The 20,304-nt window shown below is 39.3% G+C and overlaps 1 protein-coding gene across 3 annotated transcripts in view; it reads left to right on the top strand.

Annotated features, from left to right (window-relative positions):
• Positions 1-20,304, top strand: part of CHRDL1 (chordin like 1) — a 113,492-nt gene that overhangs the window by 27,554 nt on the left and 65,634 nt on the right. For all 3 annotated transcript variants that reach the window (XM_063083468.1, XM_063083467.1, XM_063083466.1), the window contains exons 3-4: positions 3,233-3,345; positions 5,912-6,005. In XM_063083468.1, the coding sequence (XP_062939538.1) occupies positions 3,233-3,345; positions 5,912-6,005 (207 nt within the window). The remainder of the gene's footprint in view (positions 1-3,232; positions 3,346-5,911; positions 6,006-20,304) is intronic.

Below are 20,304 nucleotides of genomic sequence, written 5' to 3'. Positions count from 1 at the left end.
TTTATGTGTTTTGGGGGGAGCTATTGCAAATAGTATACTTTCAAATTTAAATTTCTTATTATTCATTATAGAATATATAAATGTTTTTGGTTTTTGTATATTGGGCTTATATCCTGTGATCTTGCTAAATTCTCCTACTATTTATAGTAACTTTTTAATAGATTCTTTGGGATTTTCTATGTAGAAAATCATGTTATCTGTAAATAGAACATTTAATTTTTTACTTTCCAATGTGTAGGCCTTTTATTCCTTTTTCTTATCTAATTTCACTGGCTAAGATCTCCAGGAGTGGTGGGGCAGACATCCTTACATAATTCCAAATCTTAGGGGGAAAGCATTCAGTCTTTTGCCAATAAGTGTGATGCTAGCTACCAGTTTTTTGTTGATGTCCTTTATCAGGTTGAAGAAGTTCTCTTCCCAGTTTCCTGGGAGTTTCTGTTCAACAGATGTCGAATCTTGTCAAATGCTTTTTCTACATCTATTGCAAAGATTATGTGGTTTTTTTCCCACTTTGTTGATATGGTGAATAACATTGATTGAATAGTGAATGTTGAACTAGCCTTAAATTTCCAGAGTATGACCCATTTGCTCATGAAGTATCACCCTTTTTATATATTGTTGGATGTTACCTGCTAAAATTTTGTCGAGAACTATGCTCATGAGGGATATTATTCTGAAATTTCTTTTCTTATATTATCATTATTTTGTTTTGCTATCAGTATAATACTTGCATCAAAGATTCAGTTGGGAAGCATTCCCTCTTCTTCAGCTTTCTGGAAGGGTTTGGTAGAATGTTTGATTTTACCAGTGATGCCGTCTGGCTCTGTAATTTTCTTTGTGAGAAAGTTTTCAACTATCAATTTAAAATTTTAAAATATATAGTACTATTTATGTTACCTATCTCTTCTTGAATAAGCTTTAATAATTTGTCTCTTTCTAAGAATTATTACATTTCACCTAAGTTGTCAAACTAACTGGCATAAACTTATTTATAATATTCCCTTTTTACCATTTTAATGTCTGTAGGTTCTGTAATGAAGTCCCCTCTTTTGTTCCTAATATTGGTAATTTGCTTCTCTCTTTTTATCTGTGTTAGTCTTGTAGGGATTTATCAATTTTATTGATTTTCCTAAAGAACCAGGTTTTGGTCTCAGTAGGTTTTTTTTCTATTAATTTTCCATCTTTAATTCCATTGATTTCTGCTCTTTATTATTCTTTTCCTCTGTATTGTTTTGGTTTATTTTGTTCTAATTTTTCTAGTTTCTTAAGGTGTTGATTTGAGACTTTTCTCCTTTTCTAATTTGGCTATTTAGTGATATGAATTTCCCTCTAAGTCCTTCTTTAGCTGAATCCACCAATTAGATGTGCTGTTTTCATTTTCATTTAGTTCAAAATGCTTTATGATTTTCCTTTTGATTTCTACTTCAATCCATGGGCTGTTTATATGTTACCAGTATGTTAAAAGTGATTGTCTTCTTGGGCTAGGATTGTGTGTAATGTTTTTTTCCTCTATATACTTTCATGTTTTCATTGTTGTTCTTTTTGTATGTTTGTGTATGTTTTCCAATTTTCTGAGCATGCATTACTGTTCTAATTAGAAAAAAATCAACTATATAAAATAATGCTCTACATTTTATAGCACTTTTTAATTTTAAAAGAGCTTTATTTAATCCTTCAACATCTGCTGGAGAAACATAATCCATATTTCACAGATGTTCAAAACTGAAGTTGACAGAGTTTAAGTGACTTGATCTGTGTCACACAGCTAGAGCTAGTTAGGACTCAACTCAGTTCTTCTGCCTCCCAGTTTATTGTTCTGAAGAAGTTGGAAATAAAGATTTGAAAAGTAAATATGAATTCATCTTGTGGGTATTTGGAAAGATTCATAGAGGGTCTTTGATGCAAAAAGTGTCACAAAACATTTATCTGAATGTAGTTTTAGTTTGGATCTCTAATTACTAGTGAGATTGAACCTCTTTTCATGTTTATTCCGTGTTTCATTTCTTCTTCTCTGAATTGCCTGTTCATGTCCTTAGATCACTTTTCTTTTGGGTTGGTCTTTCACTTATTGATTTGAGTGATTTGGAAATGTTCCAGTACTAATACATTGTTTATTATTTGTTGGAAATATCTTCTCCCAGTTTCTTGCCTATCTGTCTTTTCTTTATTCTTTTGATTTTGATCATCAGGGAAATGTGTACTGGAGTGAGGAAAATTAATGTATTTGCTCTAAAAAGAGTATCGGTTTATTTTGACTTTGTACGATGGGAAGCAGGAGATAGAAGAGGATAGGGTTAGAAGATAAACTGCTTGATATGGAAATTCAGTTTAACAATCATTTGTCAGTTGCTTACCTTTACTGGACACATAGTGCTAAGCCATGTGATGGATAGAGACTAACGAATAAATCTTGTCTACTTTTGAGGACCCTGATTAAGAAATAAGACATGTAAAATAAGACAAGTAACATGGTATGTGCTCAATAGAACTGTGGTACAAGATAAACTGTGGATACCAATATTTCTGTTCCAACAAAGGGGAGTGAGTGTGTGAGTTAATTGGGAGTTGTTCATACAAGAAGAAGTCTGTAAGTTGAATGGGAACAGGGACTATGTATAAAAAATTTTGCTCATGATTTTATCCTCAGCTCTTAGCATATTGCCTGACAAACAGTAAGTACTCAAACATTTGTTTAGCGATTAGATGATGTTAACATGTATGGGCAAAGCCATTTATAGAGATACACAATGTTTGTAGTCCATTGCTCTTACACCACCACCAAGCACCTCTGATAATGTTCTGCTACACCCATATTTCATATATTAGCTTGCATTTCCAAAGAAAGGAAACACAACATTTTCAAAAAAAAAGGACACATGACATGCTCCTTTACCTTACCATTATAGTAAAGCAGTAGTTAAGATTTTGAACTTCACTATCAGACATACTTGGGTTTGAGTCCCATCTCACCTACTTACTGGTTATGTTACCCTTGATTCTCTGCATCTATATAATGTGACTAGTAGTACCTACATTATGGGTCATTGTGAGGATCCAGTGAGCAAAGTATGTAAAACACTGAGGCCCATAGTAAGGCTTCTATAAATATTCGCTATGCCTCTTCCCTTGATGTATTTGTATACTAAAATGGGAAGAACCTGTGATTGCCCTTGGATTTTGTGACTTGGTCCATGTTTTCTAACAGGCATATTCTTCCTCTCCTTCCTCACAGATTCAGAGACATATTGTGTGTTTCAAGACAAGAAGTACAGAGTGGGAGAGAGATGGCATCCTTACCTGGAACCTTATGGATTGGTTTACTGTGTGAACTGCATCTGCTCAGAGGTACAATCCCTTATGGCATGTGATTTCCCAGTATGCTCCTCAGCCTGTAGAAGGGCTTTTCGTGCCCAAATGGCCAGGGAGCAGTGATTACAAAAGCCTAAAAGAAATTAAGAAGAAGAAGATTTAAAGGAAAATAAATATCTCTTGTCTTTTTTCCTTTATTATTTTTTGGCCTGATTTTTATGCGATCCCTGAGTATTTGCTATGGACAGAAACATAATGTGGTCTCTTAGGACGTGGTGGGAGAAGGCAAAAGAGCTTGATAGTGGTAGCAGGAGAAAAAGCTCAATATAATGTTTGGATTGAAAGACATAATTTTTGAGAACTATTTTCAAGGCTGGCCTTTAAAGAGGAGATTAGAAGAGATTATAAACTGTTTCACTGGGAGTATATTTTTTACCGTAATTAAGACTGAGGTTGTGAAACCTTGGCCTATATCTGGTGAAGATTAGAGTTCTCTTTGCTCAGCCTTGGCTTCTGTCCTGTTACTCAAAGAGGTGTTTGGACAGCTTAAATGCCATCTCTGCAATAGACAAAGCAGGTAGGTCCATTTTTATTCCATGGCCTTGACCCAGGACTACAGCTGTGGACCATCTTTCTGAACAAACCTCTACCATCATATATTAGGCCAGAGTTTCTTGACCTCTGCACTATTGACATTTGGGGAGAGATAATTCCAAGTAGGGTGCTGTCCTGTGCATTGTAGGATGTTCAGCAGCATTCCTGGCCTCTACCCATAGACAACAGTAGCACTGGCCCCAGTTATGCCAAACAAAAATGTCTCCAGACATGGCCAAGTTGCCTGGGGAGCAAAACCACCTATGGTGGAGAACCACTGCAGTAGGCCGGTTGGGAAGAGAGGCCTTGAGAATTCTGAACATATAAGAATCTTTAAGATCAACCTCTTTCTTAAGACCTTGTATAAGGACTGCAACTCCTCCTTCATTCCCGACTACAGTGGGAACAGTCACTTCCAAGTCATTTGAACAGAATTTTGGGCTTTCAGAATTTTGAGCATGTAGAAACCTAGCCTTAGGCAACATCAGGCAGTATTAAGAGGCTTTGGGGTTCTAGAATTAAGACGAGTTAAGTTTCCAACCCTGGTTCTGCCACCTGTGAGCTATGTTACATTGAACAAGTTACCTAATGTCTCTGAGATTCTTTCAGCTTCCTCTTCTTTAAAAAGGGGTAATGATATTACCTATTTCATAGGATTGTGTTAAGGATTAAATTCATTAATCCATTTAAATCACTTCAAACAGTGCTTGACCACAGTAAACATTCAAGAAATTTTAACTGCTGTTATTGTCATCATCATTATTATCATTGGGTTATCATTATTATTATTAACCTACTAACTTTAAAACAGAATTCAGTATACAGCATTAAGGAGGATTCAGCTGGGAAGTGTGGTTTCTGATGTGCTTAAGTGATCTCACTTCAAGGTGATACCACCCAGCTCTGAGGAGTGTAACACATAAGGAGCCTCTGTGGTGTTTTCAAATGCAACACTCTGAAAGTTTATTTTAGAAAGCCCATGAGAAAAGAAAAAGGGTTGTGGTAAGATGATTCCTATTTGGATAAAAGAAGCCTGTCTCTTTAAATGGCTAGGGCATGTATTAAATAGAGCATCTGGGGACTGATTAAATGCTTGATATGGCATGATTTTGTTGGATTCTTGACCCAAAACATTGGAGACAAACAGCTAACCATTGGGGGCTTAGGCTTTGATGTCTGCAGGGCAGTGAAACTGTTAATACGATCCCAATGCCAACAGCTCAAGCACTAAGCATCTTCTCTTTCTCCATCCTCTTCACCACCTTCTTCCCACACAACAGCTTGACTGATACAAGTAGCCCTTGCTTCAAATTAATTGTGGATGGAAAATGTAAAATTGATTCCAGAGTCTTCCTTCATTCTAGCAATGGCTGAGAGCTGTCAGAGCTAAGGATCTTGTCACTTGTAAATTAGGCAAGGACTCAATCACCCCACCCAGGCATACTAGCTAATCAACTCAATTCCAGACTCTAGCTTGTTCTCAGAAGAATTTTGGCTGAAAAAGGAAATGAGAAGAGTAGTCACTCAGCCTGCTGGACCAAAGCAGAGTTATATGAAATCCAGAATCCATGTGCTAGGAATTCTTCCTTGCCCACGGGAGGGTAGCAGCTCAAGGGACCCATTGCTCATTATTTCTTCCCTTCCATGGCATTGGGCAGGTGATTATGAAATCAGAGTAGTCTCTTGGAAAAGACATGCAGCTATAGCTGAGGAATGGTAGAAATGCCACAGGGCCAGGCCAAAAGAAGCCTCCCACAATTAATGGGAGGCTTTGAAAACTGGAGCAGTAGTGATCCCAGCCTTAGAAAAACATGCCAGGAAGCTATCAACCAACCCAGCAGAAGTGCTAGTGATGAGAAAAAGGAAGAAAATGTTGATTGCATTCAGCTTCTTGGGAATGTGCTATTCACTGTCTGGGTGAGTCCCTGTATGACTGTTTCTCAAACTGGCACGATCCCAACGACCTTTGAAAGACATTTATTTTTTCTTGTTGCCTTCTCTCTTTCAGAATGGGAATGTGCTTTGCAGCCGAGTCAGATGTCCAAACCTTCATTGTCTCTCTCCTGTGCACATTCCTCATTTGTGCTGCCCTCGCTGCCCAGGTAAATCAATTTGCCTCTTTCTTTCCCAGATGTGGTTCTCTTTCCTCTCTCTTCACCCTACCCAACCCATCTCCCATTTCCCAGAAGGGAAACTTCCAGACAGAGATAACAACAGAACACTTTTAGGCAGCTCAAATTGGCCCCGAAGTACTGTTTATAGTGCAAGTGAGGCACATTCTAGACTCTAATAAGTTATTGGGTACCCAGTAACAGGTTTTCACTGGGCTTTTAATCAGTTGAAGGTGGATGTCAATTGGGAGAAGAGAATTGTGGCCCAGAAATTTTCTGCCATGAACAGCCTCTTCCTGCCATGGGCAGCGGGCACCAGGGGAGTTGTAGCATGGCGGCACGTGTCCTATGCAATTAGTGCTGCAATTGCATCCAAGCATAGCTTCTAAATGATGAGGGTCTGTTCATAAATCAAAGGAGCTGAGCCAGTAAGATTTATGACAATATAAAGCTGCCTGCCTGCTGAATAGTCACCTCCTCCCAACTGCTCAGTTATTATGTACACATTGTTAAGAGCAACTCTGAGGGGGAGCCGGGTAGAGACTTTTTCACGAGGCTGTTAGGACATCTACTTTCACGATTTGTGGGGAGGGTGTTTGTCTGAGGCAAGAGATCCCTCAATGACACTTTATTCACATCTGGCTGGGGTCTGGTTCCCACGCCAAAGGTGTGTAAACGTGGAATGATTCAGAGAGTGCCTGTGGGCCCAACAGCAGCCCTAGGAAAAGCTATTTGACAGTCTTGGGATCTGTGAAGGTGATCTGCCTTGTCATCCTGTAAGTTGATTCACTTTCCCTCTAGAATGGAGATTCTTGAGCTGGAGGTCCTGCGTGGGTTTTAGGGATTCAGAGAACCCTTTAATATTGTTCGCAGTTTTGGTGTAACTGAATTCCTTTAGAGAGGATGCTTAGCTTTATTGGTATTCCTAAAGGTGTGCACGTGGCCCCTAAAACATGAAGAACCACTACCCTAGGGCATAGGTGGTGCTTTTTAAGTAGTAAGGAAACCTCCAGAACTTCTAAGAGAGAAATCAAAAGTGTCAGGGCAATAATGGTAGCAATGGGGCTGGGAATGAGGTTAAGTGAAAACTCAGTTTACTGAAATGTTACAAGAGTAGAGTTTTTGTTTAGTGGAGAAGAAACCCCCAATCCCTTTTTGTTAACACCTTTATAAAGTATGCTTTCCTGCATCAGTAAATATATGCTAATGAACACAGAGTGTTCTTTCTCAGATGGCAAAAGATCACGCAATATCACAGATTTATCATTCTGAGTTTTGGTGATAATTATATGTGCTTCAAGATGTGAGAGATTGACCTCACAACCTAAAGGTTGTGACCAACGTAAAGGTTGTTTTTTGGAATAAATTCCTAAGTGAGGCTTACTATTTTTGTATGTATGTATTTACTCCTCTACTTAAACTGGATTACAAAGTTGTGGTATGGGGGAGAGGGGGTTCTGGTAAATGGGAACAATGTTTCTGATAAAGTGGCTACTCTGAAGAATTTATTGCTTTTTTTGCAACCTGCCAGGTAGCCTGTACAGTAGCCTTATAAAAGCTTTTTTCCCAGAAGTCTCCAAAAGTGGTCTAATGTCATAGGAACATAACTAAACTACTATGGAGAGATTGTTCTTCCCTGGAAAGGAGTTTTAGGCATGACCTAGACAGAAAGCACAGGGCAGAATGGCATAGAATGGGGTATGGGTGTCACCTACCCCAGCTGCTTAACAGGAAGCAAGTATTGAGAAAAAGGGAAAGTATAAGCTAGCAGTTACTTCAAAAGAAAAAGAGAATGTTAAAAGAATTGAAGTCATAAATCCCAAAGGAAAGAAAATTGAAAGAAAGGAAAACCATTCTCTTTAAGATTTAAAAAGCTCATTTTATGGAATACAGAAAAGCTATTCTTTTTCTTTTCCTTCTTGCTCTTATAGCTCACTTCTTTGTGAGTTCATTTCTCTTCTTGCTAACTATAACCTTTATAGTTCTTTCTTTGCATAGTAGAACTAAGGTTCCCAAATCCTTATATGCAAAAATGTCATTATTTTGCCCTCATTCTTGAATGATAATTTGACGGGGTGCGTGTTTATTTTCCCTGAGCACTTTGAAGATATTACTAAATATTTTGTTGGCTTCTTTTGTTTTCAATAAGAAGTCTGCTGTTTGATTGTAGTTCTTTTGTGGGTAATCTGTTTTCTCATTCTTTCAGCTTTTAAGATTTTTCTCTTTTTCTTCGAGGCACACAATGAGAAGTGTAGATGTATGATTTATTTTTCTTTCGCCTGCTTAGCACGTTTTTTTTTTTCAGCCAAAGAACTCAAATTTCTCCTCATTTTTTAATGATTATTTTTGTGAAAATTACCTCTTCTCCTTTTATCATTTTTCTCATTCTCAGAGTTCTTTGGTGTATGTTACTGCATCTCATTCAGTTTATCCTCCATATCACTTTATTTTTCCATCTCGGTACACTCCCCATAGTGACACATTATTTCAACTCTATCCTCCAATTCATGAAATCTTTTCATGTATACTATTTAGGCCATCTGTTGAGCTTGGTTTGTTTCTTTGTTTTATTTTCAACAACTATATTTTCCCTCATATTTTCATATTATTTTTTAAAAATTTCTACATGTTGCTATTTTATAATCCTCTGTTATTGTTTCTTGGGATCTTATTCTCTTTTTTATTTAAAATATTTAAAGTATTATAATAAAGTATTTTATTTAAAGTATTTAATTTAAATACTTAAGAGTACTTAAAGTCCATTTCAGATTGTTCAAACATCTATATTTTTTCAGGTGTGAATTCTCTTTGTTGGATTTCTTGACAGCTTTTCTTAGTTCTGAATTTTCCTTGGTTTTTTAGTTTTTGTTTAAAAGCTCATCATCCATGGGGCTCTTTCATGAGCTCTTCCTTTTTTGTGGATGGGTGTTTTAGGCCTTGCAGTTCACTTAGCTCTAAGCTGGGTGATATGTTAGAGTCTCAGCTTAAGCTCCCTCATGCCTGGATGATCTATTACTACCTCTGTTTTCTTGTGCAGTACTAGTCTCTGATAACAATCTAGAATTGGGACCTCTGCTATAGCTGCCTACCTTGGGCAATCAGTGCATTTTAGGGAACAACCTTGGGTGGGCACAGGTATGTCAGACCCTGTTTACATATGAGGAATGTGACCATCATCCCCAGCTTCACACAGGAAGCCACTTGCCAACCGTAGCTCCTCCTCAGCTGTCTGGGCCAACTATCTGTATCCAGTCCCAGCTGCTAATGGACCGTATGGCTTTGGCCTCCACTTGTTACTGTACTTTCCTCCTCTGTTTTATTCCAGAATTAGCTTTTGTTTCTGAGTATGATTTTGCAGTTTCAAAGTCTTATTTATTTATTTTTCTTGTCTCACATTTTATTTCTCTTCTTCATTTGGAAAAGAACAGGAAGATTTCTCATGTGCTCTCTTTGCCATATTGAATGAGATTGCAACCAGTTATTCTTTCTTCCTATTGATAAAACAAGAGTATGTGGGTTTAAACCATAACAGAGAAGAATGGAGTGTGATAAAAGGAAGCACTTTGGGACACAGTGATTGTTAAATCATAGAATAAATGACTAAGGAGAATTTTAGTCTCTTTACTGAATATTTCTGGAAATAAAAAGGTACCCACCCATCTGAGATAGAGTTGGCACAGTCTGCTTTGAGACAGGGCAATGGATGTGATGACTCCTCTGTATTCCTTCCACTCCAGTGATTATTAGGCATGAAGAAACTCATGCCTTCAGGGCTACACAAATGTTTGGTCAAAGAAAGGGGCTCTGGTTTTCTGTCTTAACCCAATGGAAGGTACTGTGTTGGAAATGTCCTCACTTAAAAATAGAATATTTAAAACTAAGATAATGAACAAGCTCTATATCAAAAAGATAAACAAACTGTATACCCAAATTAAAGGTTTTACATACTGTCCTATAGCTGTATTGACTTAGGGGAGCATTTACCTAGGTAGTGACAGATTCGGTGGGAGGGTCCTACCTGCCATGCTTAGAGCTCATCTTCCATTGAAGCAGACAGAGAAGCTATCTCTTTCCATTTGTTTCTGTGTTTTCCATGGCTCTTGCTTGCTAAACTCCTCACCCCTGAAATTTCCAAGGGTCCCACCTGTATTTGAGGTTATCTCTTGCAGCTTCTGCTAAACTGTGGAAATCAGAGTATGCAGACTGCTTTTCGAGAATTACCAGAGAGAAATCTATACTGTTTCCCATGAAGAGCAAGTAAAAACTTTTTCATCAGCACTTGTCCAAGTCTCCACGGTAGAGGTCAAGTCCTGGTCACATACCACAGGGCTCTACTGGGCCCAAAGAGGCTGGTGCTACATGGAGGCTGGAACATTCTTAAGGGACAAGTCAAGACTGCACAGGAGTTGTGAAGGTCATTAAATCTACCCAGGTCTCTAGGTAGGACTCTGTATACTCCTTGATAATTAGATATTTGTAGGAATGAAATTCCCTATCTTCTCTTTTGGGGGAATGAAATGGTAAAGGGAGAAAAGGGACAGAATCACTATGACTTCTTTCCTTCTGTCTTTTACATATAATTTTATCACCAAAAGAATACTTTTATAGTGACCAGGAGCCTAAATCATGATATTATCTAAGAGACTTATTTTTTGTTATGGTCATACCACTGAGAATTTGCTATTCAGAATTAATAAATTTGGGTTCCCTTGGAGATATTCCAGCATTCCTGGGTTATTAAAGAGCTGTTATAAAATTGCCAAAATAACTGATTTGATCTGGTTACCAGAGACCTAATCTACAGTGTTTCTTTTTGTCTGGGTGTGAAAAAGTTTGGCTCCATGTTATGGTTTTAATAGGGGCAGTGACACTGTGGTTTTGCCGAAAGAGGCACCCCTCACCCCAGTCTTTTAAATTCAAGGTGGGTTAAGGAAAAGTCCTTTCCAGTGATGCACTGTAGTCTGTGTTCCCATAAGGATAATGCTGGAAGGCCTATGTCATTTCTCTTTCAACAGTAGTTGGGTTGTGACTGAGCTAGCCAACAGAGGCATTTCTGTGATAATGCAATGTGTGCATTTCTAAAAATCCTCAAAATCTGCAAAATTGTACACTAAAAAATAGTAGGACTTAAGGGGAAAAACAGCATTGGACAAAACCACTCAAAACTTATACAACTTTGGGGCTGAGCCCGTGGCGCACTCGAGAGAGTGCAGCGCTGGGAGCGCAGCGACGCTCCCGCCGCAGGTTCGGATCCTATATAGGAATGGCCGGTGCACTCACTGGCTGAGTGCCGGTCACGAAAAAAAAAAAAAAAAAACTTATACAACTTTGTAACCGGAATACTAACAAAACAACTATACTAATAAAATGCTAGCACAGTTTGAAAAGGCACTTATATTTCTAATAAATAAAAGAATATTACAGTAAATATATACTTAACCTTTTAAAATGGTGACAGCTTGAAGGAATGGGGTATAAAGAAGAATTGAGGCTGCTGAGTTAGAGAGACAAAAGGAAAATGCTTAAAGATCAGGGAGAATCATGTCAATAAGTATTTATAAGATAGAGCATGTGGCCAAAGTAAGCCAAGAGGAAGAATGTAGGGTGAGTGGGAATAGGGTAGAGTACTGTATACCTTAATGGCTTGCTGATTTTAGTTGAGTTAGTGTACTTGGCATTCAGCTGCTGTCAGTTGGTAATGCAAAATATTAATTCGCTGGGGAAAATAATTTTTATTTTTACTAATCTCGTTCCTTTATTTAACACACACATATGAGCACATTTGCATTACACACATCCATACTATAGCAGAAACAGACTGTATCAGATGAGGTAGATATATGGCATTTGGCCTTTGACAGTTTAGAGTGAAGGTTGGAAGTCACTCAATCACTCTGAATCTATGGCTTGGTCTTTAATCACTGAGCTACCTGCACTCTGTGTTACCCTTTCCTCCCATCCATACATTTATATAAAATGGGGGTCTAGGTCTACAGCTATGTCTGTGCCTATGCCTGTGACTTTCAGTGTTACAGTAATCAAGTAGACAAGCCTTTGTTTCCTCCAGTTTTTTTTTTTAGGGCAAAAGTTCAAGGGGGATATTTATTTATTTTTGTATTGTGGTAAAGTACACATAATATAAAACTTATCATTCTAAAGTGTACAATTTAGTGGCATTAAGAACATTCACAATGTTGTGCAGCTATCACCACTAATCTAGTTCCTGAAATTTTTCACCACTCCAAAAGGAAACCCTGTACCCATTACACAGTCACTCCCCATTCCTCTTTCCCTCCATCTCCTGGCAACCACTAATTCACTACTTTCTGTCTTTCTGTTTTTGCCTATCCTGAGCATCTCACATAAATGGAATCATACATCCTGTGGCCTTCTGCATCTGGCTTCGTTCACTTGGCATACCGTTTTCAAGGTTCATCCACACTGTAGCATGTATCAGTACTTTAGTCCTTTTTAAGGCTGAATAATATTCCATTGTATGAATGTATCACTTTTGTTTATCCATTCATCCGTTGATGGATGTTTGGGTTGTTTCCACCCTTTGGCTACTGTAAATAATGCTGCTATGAACGTTCATGTACAAGCTTTTGCGTGGTATATGTTTTTAATTCTTTTGGGTATATACCTAGTAGTGGAATTTCTGGGTCATATGGTGATTTTATGTTTAACTTATTGAGGAATCTCCCACTAATGTTAGGGCTGCTCCATCTTCTTTTGGTTCATCTCTTTGAGTATCTGCTGCTTGCCATCCTCACGGTTGCCACCCTCCGCGTCTGATCTCCATTCTTCTCTCCTCTCCTCTCCTCTTTTTTTGTTTTCTGAATTCTTTATTCATTTGCCTCTTGAATTTTATTTAAATAGGGCCATTTCTTTTAAGCAGTAACAGCCAATTAGCATATTCTTTTCCTTTAGTAAGCTTAGCTATAGCATGCAAGATGACCAATCAGGGGCTATTTCTTTGCCTACAGAAGATTGATGTATTTTTTTAAAAAAACTCTTTCTGGGTCCAGAACTACCCAAAAGCCTAAGGATTCTGGAATGTTGGTCTCTGGGTAGCAGAGGTTGTACTTTATTATTATTGTTGTTGTTGTTGTTGCTTTATACTGATTGCTTTTATACTAAATTGCCAGAGGACATGTCTCTTGATCACTTGACTGTCCATGTGTATACTGACTGCTCTCATAGACCCCTTTAACAGTCTTCCATGCTTTATTTCCATTATTTTTCTCCATTATTTTACCTTGGATACTATGTAGAGTATGAAGGGTTAAAACCTTCTTCAAGAAAGTGGCATCCAACTTGCCTCCTGCTGGGTGAGGTGATCTTTGTCTTTGGTAATTGGGAATTGCTTTTTTAAGAGAATGTGATTTCCTATTAGCGTGCTAGAAACAATTACATCATATAAGAATAGGGCTTTTAGGAGAGTTGTGGCCTTCAGTTACAGTAGAGCAGAACTCTTTAGTTCTTTTTATTTCAATGATACAAACCAAAGCTGGCCTCACACAAAAATGAAAGTGTCACCTCATTAAGGGATATTGAGAGATCCCCTTTGTCCCAACTAAATCTTCCATTTGCTTTCTATATTCAAGAAACCTCCACCATTCTAATCACTTTTCTGGATTTAGATAGTGTTTCCAAAGTTTTCTCTAAGGAACACAATTTTATGGAATGATAATAGGGTTTACTAGGGAAAACATTTATATGATCAAATAAATGAGAGTTTCTAAGTTGGAGAAGATTAAACAGATTACTTTCAATGCAGAACTTCTCAGAGCATTTAGTATATTGATATGCATTATAAATCTACCAGAGAGGTATATGGGATGCAGTGTTTTCTAAGCTTATACATCCATAGGACTTGTTTTTTGTAGAGTGTTTTGCAGTATTAGTGTTCTTTAGTATATGTTTTAGGAAGTATTGGATTATGCCATTTAATTTCCAGCAGTTAAATTATCACAATAAGCTATTGGTACATACAGTATCTTCTTGGTTTGGAGAAGTTTGTTAGGCTAGCAGGCCATTTTAGCAGAAGACCATAAACTAGGGCTACTCACACTTTAGCATGCTTGAGGATTGCCCCGGGGGATTTAATAAAATGCACTCTCTCAGGCCCTACACTAAAAATTCAGGCTTAGTTGAACTGCAGTAGGTATCATGCATTTTAAACAAGCACCCCAGTTAATTCTGACGCAGTTGAACTGAAGACTGCACTACAGTAATAGGGCCCAGAGGAGATTTTGAGAGAGGAGGTCAAGAGAACTGCCCACAAATAGTAGTCCTGCATAAGATCTTGGAGTAGAAAGCCCTGGACATCTGCGGAAGGCTGTGGGCAACCTGACAGCATTGTCTCTCTGACAATAGGGAGCATAAGCACCCCAGAAATGCATTTTTCCTGTGTGACATATCCCCAGGACCAAACCTGCAGTAACTGTGTGCGGTGTGCCGTCTGGCCTGCCTCCCCTGCTTTTCCAGAGCTCCCACCCAAAGCCTTTCTCTTCTGCCATCTGAGCTCTTGGCTGTCACGTCTAGAAAGCAGGACCCTCTGTGGGGAACTCCCCCCACTTCCCCGCCCATTGTTCATGACTTGTTGTTGGCGAGAAATGAATGGCATTTCTCGGAATTAGCCCAGGAATTTCTGCTGATAAACAAATGAAACTCTCAAAGGGAAAAGCAATCAACATAGTTTGAAATAAAATCAGTGTTTTCAGTTTAGTCTGTTTTCAACTTAGTTTGAAATAAGAGTCACATTTAGGGTATTTTAAGGAAACAATTAGTAAAATGTCTTTTAGTGGGCTTTGATCCTAGTTGCAGAACTGACCCTTGAACCAGGGCCTGCTTTCTACTTGAGTAAGCAGAGGCGGCAATTATTACCTTGATTGCCTGTGACCTGTGATTCCAAGACCTGTCCAGCCAGTGGATCAGCCTTACCCACCCCACCCCAACTTCCCTGCCAAGTTGCGTGGCCCCTGAAATTGTCATTACAGCTTCATCTTTTTAATGTAGATTTTGATTCCTGATCAATTCATCTATCTCTGAAAATGGTAACTTTACTCCTATTAATCATTTATAATTTAATCTGAACACATGATCTAGAAAGCAGAATTTGATCGTAGAGAGAGGGGATGGATATTGGGGAAGGGGATCCTGGGGCTACTAACTCGGCTGGATACCTGGAAGAGTTACGGGGGCACTGGGGATTGAAGGAGGAGCTTAGAGACTCAGGCTTTACTTCTTTACAGTCCCCACATAGCACCAAGCCTGTCCGTAGTATAAGGATACGTTCTTTATTCGTGGCAGTGGGCACAGTGGTTTCTAGGATGAGTTGCCAGTTCTCAAGTTTTTCACTTTGGGGTTGTTAATTTAAAACCAATATGTTCTTGAAGTAACCAAATATCCTTGCTATCTGTTGCTTAGAGCCAAAGTGTTTCACTTCAGGGTTTTGGATGCAAAATAACTATAACCCAAAAGGTTTGCCAGATTATTTGCAGCCACTAAGATAAATAACAGTCTTTATTAGAATGATTTTTGTCTGATTTTTGTATTTAGATTTTTACACTGTCAGCTATTCCTTAAAAGTGATTTTAGAAACTGGCAGACTTAGGGTGTCAGTTATTGAAATCTATTCCAAAATCCACCCCCTCACAGTACTCCATTTTTGGCCATCAAAGTAGTCTATTTTATAAATGTCTTGATGTGTTGTCTCTTGTCTTTGCCACATACACGCTAAGACCCAGAGTGGAAAGTGGTTCAGCAATATATGTGTGGCTGCTTAAAAAGTGTTTTCTAGGGTCGTGCTCCCAGAATTGGAGAGAGGCTATGAAGTATTTGCACTGCATCTTTCAAAAAAGGACTAAACCAAAGGTGTCTGCAGGATAGGGATAAAGAGGATTGGTTTTGGATTTTATTTTAATTGAGGAGAAAGAGAAAGACATTGAACTTGGGAGTAGAGGTTATTTTTTTAAACATGAAGATAAGGTAAGCGTCCCTGCAAGTTCTACTTTCTTTGTTTAACAAATTCATGCAGCTTTGATATCTCCACATTCACAAGATCATGCCCTCAGGGACCTAAAGCCAAATCAGAGTGCATACTCAACATGATTCCTTTTACATGGTGTATTCATTTATTAGTTTAATAGGAGAGAAATGGAGGTTAGGAAATAATGGGCAGGGAAATGTGGCTTGCTTTCTTGCTTGCTTTTTTTCTTTGTTTCTTTATTGCCCTTTTCTTCTTTCCTTTTTATTCTCTGTTTTTATTTTTAAATTTGCAGTTATTTTATCATGGTAAAATATACATAACATAAAATTAACCATTTTAACCATATTTACATGTACAGTTCCGTAGCATTACGTAAGTCACATTGTTATGCAACCATCACCACCATCCATCCCCAGAACTGTTTCATCTTCCCAAACTGATGCTCTTTACCCATTAAACACTAACTCCCCATTCCCCCTCCCTCCAGCCTCTGGTAACCACCATTCTCCTTCCTGCTTCTATGAATTTGACTACTCTAGGTACCTCATATGGATGGAATCATACAGTGTTTGTCTCTCTGTGACTGGCTTACTTCACTTAGCATAATGTCTTCAAGGTTAATTCATGATGGAGTGTGTCTTTCTTTTTCAAATGGGGAAGAAATTGGAGAAGAAATTTAAGAGGTAGAGATGAGGAAGTGAAGTCAGAGACAACCAAGGAGTCTTAGAGGAATCTAGCAAATGTTGGTTTTCAGAACACATTTTTCATAGGATGAGAAAGACTCCAGAGACCACAGTTTTTGACAGTGACAGGTATGAAAGCAGTAACTAGCATTAATGACTGTGTGAAATGCTAGGTTTTGAAAGATAGACATATTCCTTATTATTGTTTTCCAGGGAACTTCAGACAGTGTCATCATCGATTAAGAGCTTATCACCGGCAAGTTTTGGTATCTGCTTTTGGAAAAATCCATAGGGGTAGAACTGTATCCCTGTCTCCCTTTATCTAGAGAAGTACATTTCCAAAAGGGCCTCCTCTGATCATTTTCTGAAAGAAATCATGTCTGGAGCCATTCAATATGATTTTATTAGAAAGATTATTAAAGGATTAGAGTATCAAACCCATGAGGCAATGTTGAATGAAAACTGTAATTATTGAACCTGGTGAAAGAAAGACTGAGGGGACTTCAACAAACTTCAGAAAGATAAATGGGTCTTAGATGATATTGATCAGCTTTCTCCTTCGATCTTCAGAGTGGGGAAATGGGCAGAAATGAGCTTCAGCATAAGAAAGTTTGGCACAAGGAAGTACTTCCAGGCATGGATAAGGGGAGCAGAAGGCACTTCTAAGTCAGTATATTACAGCTCGAATTTAATGTTGAGTAAAAGCAAGACACACATAAATGCACAAATACATGCAATATGATTCAATTAATATAAAATTCAAAATGGGCAAAATTAAACTTTATTGTTAGGGATATGCATAAATATGATAAAACTATAATGAAAAGCAAGGAAATGATCGCAATAGTCAGCATGGTGGTGACCTCCACTGGGGAGGAAGGGGGCTTCTGGGTTGCTGGCAATGCACTCTTTCTTGATCTGCATGGTAATCATCAGTTCAACTGTATATTTATGTTTCAGGTACGTAAGTTATTTCTTGTAGTTAAATATATTTTTAAATGACATTTCATTTTCATTTGTTTGGAATGGTTATGATTGGAGGCAACGGTGAACAGAAAACCTTGAAAGGTTGCAGCCAAGCTTAGGATTCTGTATGTGCATATGGCTGTTTGGGAAGCTGCTGTTTTTGTCTGTTTGTTTGCATTGTTTTGGTGTTTGGTTTGGTCTTTTTTTACTTTTGGCACAAAGCAGAATAGTACCAAAGCCTAGAAAAAGGGGTGCCCTGTGTCCTCTAGATGGGCCTTTGGAATTAGTAAGAAGGCATTTGGGGCATTTGGGGCTTTGATCACCAAGCTGCATAGTGCATAGTACATTGGCATCCCAAAGCCATCGTGCTCCAGGCTTATATCACTGACCAGAAGGCTTGTTTGGCTTCTAGAAAGTCAGGCTAATCAGGACCCCCTTTGGGTAGGAGGGAGAACTTTGGTCCTAAGGAGTATGCACGCCCCACTCCCAGGTGAGCTGTATTGTGCTATCATGGGGAAAGGAAGGCATGGGGCCAGAAAAGAGAAGGAATCCAGCACTGCTCTCCCCGCAACTGTGAGCACTTTAATTGTGGGACTTTCACAGAGCTGTTTGTTCCTGTTTTCTCAACTTGTGAAATGAGAGTGATAATTCTTACCTCCTCCTAATATTTGCATTGTTAGTGAACAAAAAAGTTGATGTGGAAAATTGCTTTGAAAAGTAGAAGGAGGTGTATATAAGTAAGGCAGCATTCAACAAGGGAAAGAAGGAATTTAATTTCTGGGTTCCCAGACTGCATCTGGGCATATCTGCAGTATGGGCAAAGCCTGAAGTCTTAGCTTTTGGTACTTGTTTCCATAGATCCCAGTGACATCAGCCTCATAACCAGGCACTGATCATGTGTCTCCAGTCTCAGGGAAAAGACATGCAGGGTCTAAAGGAAACAGGTGACAGGTTTAATGACTGTCAGGCAGAAGGCATAAAATAAATGGCATCGCTTCTGCCTGTCCTTTCTATTTCCTTCTGATTAGATTTTCAGAGGAACCTTGAGTAGTGCGCTGCACAGTAATGCTGACATTCTCAAAGCCAAGCGGGCCCTTAACAGAAACATGGGGTAATGCTAAGCTTGCACTCAGAGATAAGGCCAAAATCTCTGGACTGTCTTGAGAACTTGAGAGGGATTTTTTTGCGAGTTGTGAAGGGCAGCTAGGTCTAACCCCTCCCCCCCCCAAATCATAAAAACAGCCAGCAGGACTCTCTGCTCTGTACTGCTGTGTGCTGATTTGACTGCCATAATTCTTTTTAGCTGGCCAGGACTGCTTTGGTCCCTACTTTCTTATTAATTCATGTTCTAGCTGGAGCCTGTCATCCAGCACCTCTTGCAGGACCACAGCATGACCCTACTGCAGGGGGTATCTCAGACCACCAGGATCAGGGAAAAGAGCCATTACTGTAGTGCTGCTTCCAAATCAGGAAGGATCAGCTTCCCTGTCTCCCCAGCTTCTCCCAGGGTTTTGGAAATGTCCGGGAACTGTTTTGGTTGTCTCAGTGACCAGGGAATGTCATTGGCATTTAGTGGGCAAGACCTAAGAGTGCTAAATGTTCCACAATGAGTAGGAACACAATGCAGTAGAGAAGTGTCCCACACAGAATTCCAGTGGTGACCTTATTGAGAAACACTGGACAACAACCTTACCCAGAGAAGCCCAGGGAAGGGAGTCTCCTCCTAACCAGAAGTTGGTGGTACGAGTCCACTCATTCATTCACTCACTCACTCATTCATTCATTTCACAATCGTTTACAGAATACAAGCTTTTGGCCAGACCCCATGTATGGTACTGAGGTTTCAGAGTCACTGCCTCAAGGAGCTCACAGTCTAGTGAGAGAGACAGGTGGTACGAGATTATTAAAACATTATGTGATGAGTACACAGGTAGAGGTATGGACAAGGGCAGTGCAGGCAGAGAGGGGAGAGAGACTCTACAAGAGCCAGGAGCCAAGCAAAGCCTCAGAGAGGAGTCAACATTCAAGCGGGATTCTGACAAATGAATGGGACTTTGCCAGCTGGAGAAGGAGGAGGTGGGGAGGGCACATGCAGCGGCATGTGTGGGACCCACGACTGTAGTTGAGTGTGGTCTGTGTGGGAAGGAGGAGGGTAGAAAGGTAAGTTGGTGGAGGCCCATCAACTGCAAAAGTAGGGAGTAGGTAAAGTTTGTCTTAGTGTTCCTAAACATCTTTTTGCTCCCCCTTTCCTCTCTTGCAATCCCTCACATCCTCCCCTCTCTCACAGTCACTCAGCTGTCACATAGTCACTGACACCTGATGGGAATGAGGTTGGGTTACTCCATCCAGGGGGTTTTGCTCTTTATCAGCAGGAAGGTCAATGGAATTCCAGAGTCAGTGGGAGAGACTTTGTGGAGGGGACCTTGAAGAACTGAGCATGAAGGAGACAGGGACAGAGGGACTTCGTTCAGTTTACAGACACTCGATGTGAGTGTGAGTGTACATGAGCATGGGTGTGAGGGTGCATGCTGGAGTGAGTGAGATTGTGTGTGTGTGTGTGTAATGGGACAATAATAGTTCCTATCTCAAAGGATTAACTGAATTAAGGTACTTAAGGGGCTTAGCACAGTGCTTGGGCCATAGTATA

Source organism: Cynocephalus volans, chromosome X (assembly GCF_027409185.1).
Source record: "Cynocephalus volans isolate mCynVol1 chromosome X, mCynVol1.pri, whole genome shotgun sequence".
In the NCBI taxonomy this organism is placed as follows: Eukaryota; Metazoa; Chordata; class Mammalia; order Dermoptera; family Cynocephalidae; genus Cynocephalus; species Cynocephalus volans.
This window is presented reverse-complemented; position numbering and strand designations above follow the sequence as displayed.